The sequence below is a fragment of the Cydia amplana genome, chromosome 1 (genome assembly GCF_948474715.1).
Source record: "Cydia amplana chromosome 1, ilCydAmpl1.1, whole genome shotgun sequence".
Lineage (NCBI taxonomy): Eukaryota > Metazoa > Arthropoda > Insecta > Lepidoptera > Tortricidae > Cydia > Cydia amplana.
Window position 1 is genome coordinate 19,118,401 of NC_086069.1, and position 15,163 is coordinate 19,133,563.

Here is a 15,163-nt window from a genome sequence, read left to right on the forward strand (position 1 = left end):
GTTAGTTAAAGCTTTTAATAATAATATATTATTATACCCGTACCGATGGCATAAAACAATGGCAAAACAGTAAAAATAGTAGGGATTTTAATTACGATTGCACTAAATCACAGATACGAGTATATGCGTAAGTTCACACTCGTGCATCTACGCTACACACCAGAGCACCTTTGCATAATTGAAACACTCATATTATACATACATCCATAAGGGGTCTCATTCTGAATCCCTAACAACGTTTGTCCTAAAGTCACTTGCCCTAACTGGTTTGTCCTAATGGGCACATGCCCTAACGATCAATTGTCATAACGATTATTTTTCATAATGTAAGGTTCTGAAAAATGGTTAGGTTTTAGAACTTGCTGCCACAAAAGTGGGTTAGGTTAGGGTTAGAACTGCAACCCCCGCAAAAAAGAAAATATGCTTAATAACATTAGGATAAGTAATCAATAATTAGGGAAACCAAAATTAGGGTTTTTGGTGTTAGGACAACTGATCATTATGACAAACAATATTAGGGAATGCAAAAATAGGAGAAAAGACTTTAGGGATTCCGATATAGATCCTCAATAAGTGCCATAATATACCTAGTTGTATAGGTATATACATAATTACTTTTTCGGTGCCTTCTGATCTATTCACAGAATAAATAGCATAGGTATTGTTTGGTAACTACCTACTTATAAATTACATTCATATTAACATGAAATGACAATACCTTTATAAATCACCACAAAAATACCAAAAATATAAATTTTGAAACAAAAAATAGTTCAAAAAGTTGTATAATTAATACACTTTTCATATCAAACTATGACTATTAATGCTGTAAACAAAACCACGTGACTATCATTGAGCCAATAAAATAAATACAAAATGTGATTGGCTGAATAACCATGATCAATTTTCTTGGTTTAGTATGTTTACGTTTGAGTTTTACATTTTGATCAGTTACAAAACAACAACGTGTCTAAAACAACGTGGGTCATCATCTTCCTCGCGTTGTCCCGGCATTTTTGCCACGGCTCATGGCAGTCCACTTGAAAACTAACCCTAAGAATTGGCGTAGGCACTAGTTTTTACGAAAGAGATACCATCTGACCATTCAACCCAGAGGGGAAACTAGGCCTTATTGGGATTAGTCCGGTTTCCTCATGATGTTTTCCTTCACCGAAAAGCGACTGGTAAATAAATATCAAATGATATTTCGTACATAAGTTCCGAAAAACATAGATACGAGCCAGGGTTCGAACCCGCGACCTCCGCATTGGAAGTCGCAGGCTTTTACCGCTAGGTTACCAGCGCTTCAAACAACAACGTGGGTATAGTGACAATAAAATATAATACCTACACACACTAGAAGTTCTAATTTTATAATTACACATTTTGAACCGTAAAAACAGTAGCTTAATCGTGAGTCGATGCCGATTTGATCAGGTTCCTTTTTGTGAGGAGAGTTCGATGTTGAATTCCCCATAAAATATATGAAAAATATGTCACAGTACTATACAGCACTTAACCGATTATTGGCGGGCTTTTTATTTTCTGGTTGATGTGACTAGCTTTGTATCTATCTAAATAACCCACAAATTGACTTAATACGTTAACTTACTAACTGCACTAGTTTACTTGCTGTACATTTAAATTAAACTTGATACAACATGGCAACGCTCATCAACCCAAAATTTCTATTAATTAAACCTAATAATAATACTTTACCACTTACACTTGAGTCTAATTTTTAATGAAACATATGTACACAGAATAACTACGGCCACTATAACGGCAAAAGCTAAGATAACAACGGAATATTGTTCATTCAACATGCCGACCTCTTTGAGTAAGAAGCGGGGGTACGTGTAGTGGCAGTAAATCTCGGAGCACGGCAGGCGCGGTCGGCCCATGCCGAAAATGGTGATACAGAGGCCCACCAGGCCGTGCTTCAGGAAGGACGCGTGGAACAGCCACCGGAAGAAGGCCGGCGAGTCGGGCAGGTGCAGGAAGAAGCCAGAGAATACCGTGAAAGGCATTATGAAGAGCGGCCCGAAGATCATGGCGTGCTGTAATAACATAGTTTAGCTTTGTAAGTATAACAATGAGAGAAAACCTACCTACTCAATCCAAATTGTTTAATTTTATTTGTGGTTTAAGTAGTTACATTGCTATTTATAAATTATAAAATTAAATGTACGTATGAACTAAAGAAAAAGTGACTAAGTCCACCGGTGGCCGAAGTCGGAAGCGAACCTGAGTCTTCAGCTTACGCGGCTAACGTCCTGACCATTAGACCACCCAGCCACCGTCTACGTCCGGTCACGGTCTTTACTATATGCCATCTATTTATAAAAAACCCACCCATTCGCTTTTCCTATAAGTACGTTACCTCACATTGTAAGAGTGTGATAATTCGAAATTGATAGAGGTAGAGCATTTATGTCCGAGCGCCGATCATTAGCTATAACAAGATTACCAACCCAGTATATGTCCCGAGTCGGTGTGTGATTTTCTATGTATTGGATTATTTTATTACAGATTGAATTTGGTATGTAGTGAGTGAGAACTGTGTGCACGTTTCCCCCCGCAAAAAAAATCAGAATGATTTGTACGGTAAGATATCGCTTGGGCTTTCCCTTCCGACTTATCGGAAGCCAGTGTTGCTCGAAGATTGTAGCTTAATAATGTTACGTGTCCACGTTTGCTATTTATATAACACGCTACGTCACTGATAACCGGTTTGTTGAACTCTTGAGTTTGTGATTGTTTTTTACCCCACGCGCGTGCCTACGTTTTGAGTGTCATAATATCGGTAATGCGGGAATTCGTGACAATATTGATAGCATTATAAAAAACAAAACAAATTGAATTAGGTACCTATTTATGCGTTTGTTTACATCAACTCCTATTGATCTGAAACTTGTGCTAAGCTTGCGTAGCCTCAGTAAAAACATAATGTTATGTGTAACGTCTTTCCGTCAAGCTAGTCTGATGAGGCAAGCCGAATGTGGCCGTAGGAATGATGTAAAAAATAGCCCATCGAATTTGGGATCAATAGAATCGTCTTAACGAGAATGACTGAGCACATAAGTTACCAGTGACCTATATGTACCTATGCCAAAATACTTGGCAAGTCGACAATTATTTCTTTATTTCTTTGTATTAATCCCATAATGCGGTTTTTAATCATTTATCAATTCAGTAAAATATGTTTAAATGGGTGAACAAAGTAACCTTTGGGAGCTAAAGTACCCCGACCCTACGGTATCCAACGGTTGCCTGTCGAAGCGAGGGCCGTAAAACCGGCCAAGTGCGAGTCGGACTCGCGCACGGAGGGTTCCGCACCATCAACAAAAAATAGAGCAAAAAAATCGTGTTTGTTGTATGGGAGCCCCCCTTAAATATTTATTTTATTTTATTTTTAGTATTTGTTGTTATAGCGGCAACAGAGATACTTACATCATTTGTGAAAATTTCAACTGTCTAGCTATCGCGGTTCATGAGAAACAGCCTGGTGACAGACGGACGGACGGACGGCAGCGAAATCTTAGTAATAGGGTCCCATTTTTTTACCCTTTGGGTACGGAACCCTAAAAAACAAACAACAACGGTTGCACTCCGGGAGTGCCGACAGAAGTGAAAACTCACCTCACTATGTTACTGACGCCCGGTAACACGATACATACGTTTAGCGGAGGTATTCTATTTATTTATTATGTATTATTATCATTCTCAAATAAGATCACACTTTTTCATTGACATGTTTATTTACATACTGCCATGACAACGTCAAATTATTTGAACATAGGTAAAGAGTCTTGAAAAGGAGTCCGCAGCATAAATGTCAAATAACATTGAGTTTTTCTTTATTGATTTAAATGCCATTTAAATTATGAGTGGCCAGCTTACGGGGCTTACGGTCACGTGATCGCCTTACGCCCCTTACGGTCACGTGATCGCCTTACGCTGGCGCTGTCTCGAGTTTATCATTTTTTTCCCACCTCAAAAAGTGCCCAGCGCCGCTAAAGAAGTTTTCACTTCAAAAACTCTGCAACGTGCGTCCTTTTCGCTCGAAAACACTGCCAGGATGCGCCGAGTTGATATCAAATTATTATAATTTTACTAGTAATAGTAGTAATATCGAATTTGAATACGTTATAATATAAGTATTTAATAGGCACTTAATCTTAAAAAATACTAGCGACCCGCCCCGGCTTCGCACGGGTTAACAAATTATATATAAACCTTCCTCTTGAATCACTCTATCTATTTAAAAAAACCGCATCAAAATCCGTTGCGTAGTTTTAAAGATCTAAGCATACAGACAGACAGACAGCGGGAAGCGACTTTGTTTTTTATACTATGTAGTGAAGATTGTTTTAACACGATGGTGCCAAATATGCATCAGATTGCTTGACGTACAACCAGCGAAATCTGTTATATATTTTACAAATCCAGAGAAGAGTGTCATTATGACTAGGTATACATGTGGTTGTACCTTAATATCAAACAGAGATCCATTGAGCAGCCCTACACAGAGAGCCGTGTAAGAAACCATCAGTAAAATGACGCAGAAGCTTCCGAAGCGAATGATTTCTGGCGGCTGGCCTGTGAGCCAGTAGGCTATGCAAGAGTAGCACAGCGTGCACACCGTCTGCGCGGGCAACGCAGCCACTAGTGTGGACACGTAGTAGGCGCCCGGGGTGTACCAGCGGTTGAAGTGCTCGCGCTTCACCATTGGAAATTGTAGCGGGACTGGAAACAGATAAAAGCGAATAATTAGATGAATTATATAATGTAAGTATATTTTTTGCTGCTTAGCTTGTCTGAGATCATTGTAACTTTATTAACTTTTGTAGACCACAACAATTAATCAACATATAGCAAGCTGTGATTCGCCCTGTATACAAATACTCATACCTACTGACTAACATAGTACGTACAGGTATTTAAAGTATTTATTTCTATCTTCAGAAACAAATTAAAACAATAATTAGATAGGTACATGTTTAATTTTTTTTCACTTGTTTGTTTAATATGTGCTTTGTCAGATTGATTTATAAGAGACGCCCCTTCATTTGCAAACAATCGTACTCCATCTAAATCAATCCATATTATGCGAGAGCTGGTTGTATTGTATGTACCAGAGGCTCTACCACGAAAGTCGACTTTTCTTGCATTGGTAGTGAAGAGTCATCTTAGTCGTGATTGAAATTAAATATATATGACTAATATATTCTAAATATAATCTGACTTAAGGATTTGAATATGTTTTGATTGGTCGTATTAATCAGCGTTAATGATCGTAAGTATCATATGTATAAATATCAAAACTTTAACACAGATTTTCCAAATCTGAAGTGTTGTGTAATTAGTACGGATAATACGTACATTTTATAGACACGGCGCTGAAGGCGGTGAACATGACGAACATGACGCTGTAGGAGAGGAAGTTGTAGTTGTCGATGGTGTGCTTGGCGTCCTCGCCGATGTTGAAGAACAGCACGCCGACGAACAGCGCCATGGCGCAGTGGATGCCCGTCATTATCAGCGTGAAGTGGGGGTCTCGCCACGCACACTGCAATATGACATAAGTAATTATTAGGGTTATTTGCTATTTGGCACATTAAAACTACGCATGAAATTATTAAAACCGAAAAAGAAATAGAACCAAAATAAAACAATGAAAAGACGAAAACTTGGATTGGTCGTAATACTGCTACTAAGTACAAATGTATGTTAACAATCGCAGTTTAGGGCATTCAGGAAAAGTCGGGGAATATTCTCAATTATTTACTTATTCAGTCAGATTTTCTGTTACATATACTTACTAGTAATGCTCTTCGTGTCAAAGTGGTAAATTGTTTCCACGTCGATGTACTGTACGTGCTCTTCAGTGCTAGTAGGATCTTACTCGTCGGGTCCTCTTTTGGAGATGGAAGTGCCGTTAGAAACACTTTCTCATATAAATCTGTTTTAAATATTTCTGTAACATTAAAAATATACTGTAGTAGGAACTAATAAGGAATGATCAATATATCGATGTAAATACATAAAAATAAATCAATCAGTCAACGTTTACTTTAAGTTACAACATGTGGAAGAGCGGTGTTCTCTTAACACAAGTATTTATAATAGTTAGGTACTTAAAAAGAGGCACCAGGTCAGACACTGTAATTTAATTGATACAGAATGAATCATTTTTAGTTTTTTTAAATCAATCAAATTATTAATTTTCAGGCAACTTAAGGGTACTTTACAATAATAAAAACCTTAAATACAAAAAAAACATTGTCGTGACGCAGTTTTCTGTTTGCTGTTGTTGTTAAAATAAAGTAGGTAATTGGTATATAAATACGATTTTACTTGTTTGTATTTACCTAATAATTTATCATCACTTTCATTAGATATATTATGAAGCCACTGCATGTCTTGTCCATTTTCTATGTAATTTATTAGTTTATCTGGCTGCTCTCCACATATTTCTATAACTGAAAAATAATAATAAAATTACTCAAGGTAAAAAAAAAAATACTAGCATAAAACATTGGCGTAGTATACTCGTACCATTATACCAGGCGATAAAAAAATCTTAATGGGTTCCGACAGTGGCTATGGTCCTCAGTAGAATTAACTAAAGATTATTTTTAATGTAGGTAACTCTGTCTGTATGTTACCTCTCCACGCTTAAACCGCTGAACCGATTTTAATGAGATTTGGTATAGAGGTAGTTTTAGGCCCGGGAAAGAACCTATCATATTTATATATGATAGGTTTTATAAATCATCATCGTACTATGTGTTAGAAGTATCATTTATGCTCGGGTCAAATATTGCTACCACATTAGACCCACTTCCCCACTATTCTAGCTAGCTCTGTCTGAGCTGAAACTTCACATACAGTCAGCAGCAGAAGTTGCTAAACGGGCCAAGTGTTCAAAATGATCTTGACGCGACTTTATTTTCAAGAGAAAGAGAAAGAGCGTGTCAAGGTAATTCTGAACACCTCGCCCGCTAAGCAACATCTGCTGAGCTGACTGTACATGTGTAAGTAGGGTGACAATGTAATATTCTGGACTCTGGTACTAATGATAGACACGAGAGGTGGCCAGAGGAACTCTGTTATAAACATCGCAAACTAATTGTGTTTGGGTTTTTAGGAAATGTCTCGATGAGTATGAGTTGCCTTTCGAAAGAAAAGTACAGTCAGCAATAAAAGCTTTATTATTATTATTTTGTTAAACACTTATTCATTTGTTTTTGCTGTGTATGTACATTTGGGTATAACATAAATTCATGGATAACCCATTACCAAAAATATAGTAATAAGATAAATAGATTAGGTTTATTTTACCCTTGGAAGTATTTTAATACCTATAGGCATAGAGAAATATAGTAAGACAAGAGTGCTCACTCCATAAATCAGTTTTGATACCAAAAAGACTATTAATTTCAGTGTCTACATCTAGCATCGAGTAGCGGAACTATCAGTATTGCTACTTGACAATAGATGTAGCAGTACTGATAGTTCCGCTACTCGATGCTAGATGCAGACACTGAAATTAATAGTCTTTTTGGTATCAAAACTGATGTATGGAGTGAGCAATCTATGAATTTTTTCTCTATGCTAGGTAATAAATAAACCTATTCACAGTCGAAGTTTCGAAGTCCATCTAGATCAATAACAATATTGCGATAAGGATAATGATTAAAATACTTACGAAAATCTACAGGATTATGAAATTTTGGACAGTTCAAATGAATGTTTTCGAAGAAGGGTATTAGGTTATCGACTGAGCCCATATACGCGCATTGGCCAGCCACCACCGCGTACAGACGGTCCACCATTTGCAGCAGAGCGGCTGATGGCTGGTGCATGGTCACCACCACTGTGCGGCCCTGGTGCGCCAGCATTTGCAGCATATACACCATCTGCTTTGATGTTGAACTGTCTAGCCCGCTGGAAAGAGATATTTTACTAAATATTGGTTGGATATTATAATCGTCCCTCACAGACCTCTTACTTGTATTATTGCCAGATGTATGATGGCCTATTTTACGTTCAACAATCGACCAAAAACAATTAACGATCTTATCCTTTGTCCTTTGCAAGATCTTGCGGAAAAGGTTTCTTTGATATTAAGCTTCGGATCGGTAAAAAGCTTGTACATGGAAGTAATCAGTTAGGTACACAATGGTGATGTGTTCGGTTACAATAACTGCTACTAAATATCTGGGCACCACTGATAATATTTATGAAATAAATCAAGTACTTTAGTTGAAGTGTACAATGATTCATCAAGTGGATTAGGTTTAATACAGGTACAGGTAGGTTTTGTACATGTAAGTACAAGGGCAACATAGTCTAGATACACAACTGACTCATCCATTATTACTTAGGTTAAAATGATAAGTCGAATGACACGAGGATACGAGAAATGTATTCTAATAATAAATTTACGCCGCACTCTGGTTGCATTGTAAGCAGATTAATTTTAATTGCAGTTTTTAGATAACAGAATCGTTGAATTCAAGAACTTAGCTGCAACAATTTAACAAACTTTATGATTTACGTCACGTCACGTATACATATATCACGTACGTCAACGGCGTTCGTCCGTTTATCCTGGTCTATGCCGAATTGAAGTAGCTTATTAGGCTGAAAATAGCTTTAATTACGGTAAAATAAGAGCAACCCCACTAATATATCTAATAACTCTAATAATGATTCAATAACATTTTTTTAACCAAATTGAAGAATAAATAATAATATATAAAAGGATAATAATGTGCATATTCTATTAGGATATGACTCCCAGTAGACCGGCCATTGTTTAATTATTGTTAGTATAACGGCGTCAGAGGTAGAGTCTCTGCGGAAAGAGAAGATTCGTGAAATGTACAGATGCACAGACTCTACCAACGACTAAAAACATTTGGCTCGCACAAATAAGTTTCTCAAAACGTGTGTACGATATATCATTGTGATAAAACAACGAGACGAAACCGGCCTAAGCTCAAACTACTGCTAAAACAATTCTTGGGATTAAGTTGCCAATCGCACCCGGGCTCTTTTAGAATACAACCGGGAATAGGTAAAGACGGCAAGTGCTCGTTGTCTCACCTAGTAGGTTCATCCAGGAACATGACAGGCGGGTCGCATATGAGCTCCAAGCCTATGGCTAGGCGCTTCCTCTGCCCGCCCGAGAGCTGGGCTGCTCTCGTGTCCCGGACCTCACGTAGGCCGAGGGCAGTTATGATCTCTCTTATCTGAGAACAAATACCGAAGTTGATATAATTAGTGCATTGTGCATTATGGGCGGTAAGAAAAGAAGGGGATAGCTAACGAGAATCTTTTTAGAAGTCCGACGCCGAAAGCGGAGGGATCCCAATTCAATTTACTTGTTACGATTTTGATCTTATTTTCGTACGTCCTTGAAAATCGCTCACGGGGATTGGTGCACGCGAAATGAAGCACATGCGTGCGCGAGATGCCCGCCAATCACCAAGACCAAGGTCGTATCAAAACCAGTTCAAAACCATAACAGATTGTTAAATTAGAATCGACCTCTGGATAGTAGGTTGGCGACTAGGTATATGCCAAGACTATATTATTACAACGCACGACTATTATGAATCTGATCGATCGTGTTCTATTTGATTTGCAAAAGGGTATTCCTTCGCTATTGGGTAGGTAGTCGCTGTTTAAATCCGTGTATTTTTTTTACCATGTAATTTTAAGTACCATATAAATTTTGGTTAAAGTAACCGTTTACTAGTAACGTACCGTTATCTTATCAATTAACCGAAAATATACTTACTCGTCTAGTTTTTTGTTCTTTACTAATGTGGTTTCCTAGTTTAAGCTCAGCTGCAATGGTTAGGGATTCTTCGATGGTCAGCATGTCTTGCACTTTGTCATCTTGCAGGATATAGCACGATCGCCTCCGAAACCATTTGGGTTTGCGGATCCTTCCGTTTACGTAGATCTTGCCTTGCGTCTCGTTTCTGCAATAAACAATTCAATTGTAAAAATGTTTTTAGATATTTATTTAATAATACCAACCGATTATACAGTTTAAAGTAAATAACGGTTTTTACGTTAATTCGTTATTTTAGGTTCCAATGAATTTTAGGATATTTAAATAAAGTCATTCATTGTTGCATAAAATAGTACAGCATTAAATAAAAAAAAAACATAATACATATTCCCCGTTTGATAGTAAACTCTTTAGCAAGGACCGGAAAACCCCTCTTTACGCTTAATCCTATCCATTCGGTAACCCAATCAATTCGGTTACCTTATCATTCGGTAACCCTATCATACTGTTACCTGATTGTAACGGTAAGCTTATTGAAACGGTAACCTTAACCGTTAACCGAGTTAATCTCAAAACCCCATCGCGTTAGGGTTTTTGTTAGGGGTTTTTAACCGGTTTTTATTCAGTTATGGTAACCTTTATTATCGGTTGCTTATTGGTTTGCTACATTCGTATTTAGTGATGTGCCGTCAGTCAAATACTAAGAAAAATTGTTAATAATAAATTAACTACATATTTTATAATAGTTTATTTTGTTATTTTTGTCAATTTTCTTAATTTTGCTTATTTTAATGTTCTTGTTTATTTTACTTATTTTGTTTATTTTTTTATTTTGTTTATTTTACTTATTTCATTTATTTTATTTGTTATTAATTTTGTTAATTTTATTAATTTTATTTATTGTATTTATTGTATATATTGTATTTATTGTATTAATTTTAGTTTATTTACTTTATTTATTTAATTTATTTTATTTACTTTATTTACTTTATTTATTTTATTTATTTTATTTACTTTATTTACTTTATTTACTTTATTTACTTTATTTACTTTATTTACTTTATTTACTTTATTTACTTTATTTACTTTATTTACTTTATTTACTTTATTTACTTTATTTACTTTATTTACTTTATTTACTTTATTTACTTTATTTACTTTATTTACTTTATTTACTTTATTTACTTTATTTACTTTATTTACTTTATTTACTTTATTTACTTTATTTACTTTATTTATTTTATTTATTTTATTTATTTCTTTAATTTTATTAATTTTGGTTATTAAACATAACCTAACCATTGTTCATTAATTTTTGTCATAAGCATTTATTTATTTAATTTTATTGTTAAACATTTTTTTTACTCTATTAAACATTTAGAAGACCTGACGTATTTTCCTTTAGGTATATAGTTAAATGTTCCCAAGTTTTAATTCAGGCGTTCTGGGTTTCTGGCTTATATTGATATAGCTTGCATTTTTATACTACATACGTACATTACTACTTAATTCCTTTTACTCTTTCGGGTTTAAAAAAATCCCGTGAATTGGAGAAGAAAGTTTTGTTGGAATGTAAAAAGCATACTAAGTCTCAAGTCTCAGAGTTGGACTAAAAATAACTTGAATAAGAAGAAGAATAAGAACATACATTTTATTCTTATTCCAATCGATTTGAATAAGAATAATTCTTACACTCGTTATTTTAGAATAAAATAAAAGTTAATAAATCATGTCACTTTTATTTTATTAAATGAAAAATAAAAAACGGAATATTTATTCCAGGTGTAGGATTATTCTAAATAACGTTTTATTCAATTAGAATGTTAACTATAGATAGATAGTAAAATGAATGTTCGGTATTAAAACCTTCTCCGTTTAGTTATATTGATTTTATACATTTAAAACATTGACATATTAAAAGAGTGTGACTTTTCTATTTAGATTTGCACCAAAAACATGTATTCTTTATTAATAAATAAGAAACAACGATGATACGTGTTTAAATATACAATACATAATCCACTTCAATTTCACCCCTCTTTTCAATGGTCGGATTGATTTGAATTTTTTTTTAGCGTAAAAGATTTTATTGTGATAGATAGGTACATTTTTTGAAGTCTTCGAAACGGTGATGATAATTTTATAATGAAGCTACATATAAAGTAAACTGCGAAATTATAATTATGATGGTTCAATGTATATTTCTTTGCGTATTAAGTATGTATGTATTTTGTTTATGATTCCTATCAGCCTTGAGGTCATACGTGTGCTATCTCTTTCACACCTACGGAAAGTGAATGAGATAGTAAATTACTGCAGGTAAGAAAAGAGTCCTACGCTTATCACTAGATTTGCAGAAAGTTGCAGGCGTGTTTCCACTTGAGACCGTCATTTATTACTCATTGGTAATAACAATAGGATTAAGTCGTGGCGTGGTGAATTCTTTGTCAGCATTTGCTAAACACGTGCGGCAAGCGTTGTGTCAAACGATATTAATATCTGTTAATTTCCGTCTAAATAATAAATGCAAATTTTAAATATCAGAAGAACTTTTAAAAACACCATAAGTCTTGGTAGTAACTCGGACACTGAAACCACATACTAAACATAATTCGAAAACAGAAAATAAACATGAGTATTTTCCCCATTTGTTCCTGCCCAACGTGACCGCCGCGATACATGAGGCGGGGACATATGGGAATGATTTAAATGAAGCGCCTATTCCCATCTGTGCCCGGCGGGGAGAAATAGGAATACACCATATCGAGCCATTCCTTATCCTACCTTTAAAAACATCTTTCTTAGGGTTCCGTACCCAAAGGGTATAAACGGGACCCTATTACTAAGACTCCGCTGTCCATCTGTCTATCACCAGGCTGTATCTCATGAACCATGATAGCTAGGCAGTTGAAATTTTCACAAATAATGAATTTCTATTGTTGCTATTACAACAAATACTAAAAACAGCATATAATAAATATCTAAGTGGGGCTCCCATACAACAAACGTTATTTTTTTGTTGGTTTTTGCGTAATGGTGCGGAACCCTTCCTGCGCTAGTCAGACTCGCACATGGCCGGTTTTTTTTATTCATAGCAGCTGAATTGTACCTGATGATTTAGATCACATTAAAAGAAATACGGGTATCGTCCAATACCAAGACTATGCGGCAGTAAATTAAATTTGTAAGATTTTATTGCATAAAATCAGGTATAAATTAGACAAGAAACATAGTAGTTTCTTGTCTAATTTACTTCTATCTATACGTAACGCCTATACGGCACCCAGACTGCATGTTTAATCTAGGAATATTATTTAGAATATAAAATCATGATCTTGGGGCACGGCAGTGCCCCCGCCAAGTCGAGCGCGAAGCAAACACTGCCGTACCATCCTTTACTGGAACCATTTCGCCGCATTTTCAGGCCCCTATTTGAGAACCTCTGGATAAGACCAGAACGCAGAAATTTTCGTCATCCAGTAAGTTATAATCACATACTTAAAATCCAATTTCAAGTCTGTAGGTCATTTAGTTCCGAAGTTAAGCGAAAGCAAAGTTTCGCATTTATGACACTCATTCACTCATGATCATCAGAATAGAACTAGTACTTCCCATAAACTCAGAGAGCTGAAATTTGGTACAGAGTTAGGGTTTAATGGCCACATAAAGGGTACACCTAAAAATATTGCAATATCACTCACGTTTTAAAGATCTAAGAACTGCATAAGTAAGTTTGTAATCCCATATAAATATATGATATTACAAATTTACTGTTGCAGTTCATAAATGAAGATATATTTAGTTATGATATGTGTATACATAGTATGGGTATGAGTACCCGAAAAGAAGGACTGCCTACAAAAAGAGATGAGATCCCTTAAAAAAACATTACATGTAAAAAGGTGCAAGTCTCGCAACGCTTTTACTACAAAAAAGTTTTGAGATGTAATGTGAAACCAAGTCGGTTATTTCAATCAGTGCCAGGGGGTATTAAAACCGTATCAATAAGATATCTTTAATTTGTAATACATATAATGACTTGGCAATCGCACATAATGCTTTACTCGTACCGTACTCGTAAATATGTGTAATGCTCAAACTGCAATTAGCGCTAGCGTTATGTTCAATTAGAATTATTTTAATAGGTGACGATGATCCTTTTGCCATTATGCAGCCGTGCGATGGCCAAGTCATTATACGTATTACAAATTAAAGATATCTTATTGATACGGTTTTAACACCCCCTGGCACTGATTAAAATAACCGACTTGGTTTCACATTACATCTCAAAACTTTTTTGTAGTAAAAGCGTTGCGAGACTTGCACCTTTTTACATGTAATGTTTTTGATGGGATTACATTTATTTGATTAAGAATTATTCTTATTCAATTTTTTCACATACTAATTATTTCCAATCAAATTTATTTAAATAATTTTGACGGGAATAAAATCAACATGATTTTATTCTTAGGAATTCTTATTTAAATAATGATTTTATTCTTGAATGACCAACACTGCTTACTAAGTATGTATGTATCTATTTAATTTAAACAAAACTATTTCACCTAGCAATGTTATAAATACCCAATAAATATAATGAATTCTGGTATTAATGAAAGATTTGAAGTATTAAAATAAGTTTATTTATCACTGCTATAGATATATATTTTCTGATCGCTGCATTAAGCGGTACAAGGTAAATTACGGCTTTTAGCTCATACAAACTCACCGCATATGAAAACATTTTAAACTAAAGTCTATTTTTTTATTCGGTAGACTAAAATGACATTTCATAGTATGAATGAACATCATGTGTCATTTCATTTCATACTGTGAAATGTCATTTTAGTCTACCGGATAAAGAATAGACTTTAATTGCTTATTATAAAATAAGCTCGTAATAACTAGTACATATGTCATTTGTTAACAATGGTAAAATATCTACCACAATCCACTAGCGCATGTATCTTTATCACAAAGTGATTTTTTTTAATCACTCTATCTCTATTCTCTGGAATCTAAAGATAAATTATACCTAACTATGTACCAGTAAAATTACTAGTTAGGTAAAAATTTTTCTTTAAATCAGTCTTTAATCTGTAGGTACATACCAAGTGTGAACCCGAAAATAAAAATAATAATCTAAGTAGCATAAAATATAACTATGTAAATAATAGCAGATATTACTAGGATAGGATGTTGTTTACTTGCAACCCCTTTTCTAAACATTTCTAAACTAGAATTGCTCCGAAACACAACAATAGGAACACACAGGTATAAAGATAAACAAAGGAATAACCACGCTGCCTGCGGCTGTCGCTCCAAAATAATACTGTAATCGCTCACTTA

The 15,163-nt window shown here is 35.0% G+C and overlaps 1 protein-coding gene across 1 annotated transcript in view; it reads right to left on the minus strand.

The window, feature by feature from the left end:
* Positions 1–1,634: 1,634 nt before the first annotated feature.
* The window catches only part of LOC134649893 (ATP-binding cassette subfamily G member 4-like), a 28,184-nt gene continuing 14,655 nt past the window's right edge, over positions 1,635–15,163 (minus strand). The window contains exons 3-10 of the mRNA XM_063504729.1: positions 9,815–10,001; positions 9,118–9,263; positions 7,715–7,953; positions 6,375–6,485; positions 5,826–5,980; positions 5,386–5,572; positions 4,493–4,749; positions 1,635–2,060 (exon numbers count right to left, since the gene is read on the minus strand). Of these exons, the coding sequence (XP_063360799.1) occupies positions 1,716–2,060; positions 4,493–4,749; positions 5,386–5,572; positions 5,826–5,980; positions 6,375–6,485; positions 7,715–7,953; positions 9,118–9,263; positions 9,815–10,001 (1,627 nt within the window). The 3' untranslated portion in view covers positions 1,635–1,715. The remainder of the gene's footprint in view (positions 2,061–4,492; positions 4,750–5,385; positions 5,573–5,825; positions 5,981–6,374; positions 6,486–7,714; positions 7,954–9,117; positions 9,264–9,814; positions 10,002–15,163) is intronic.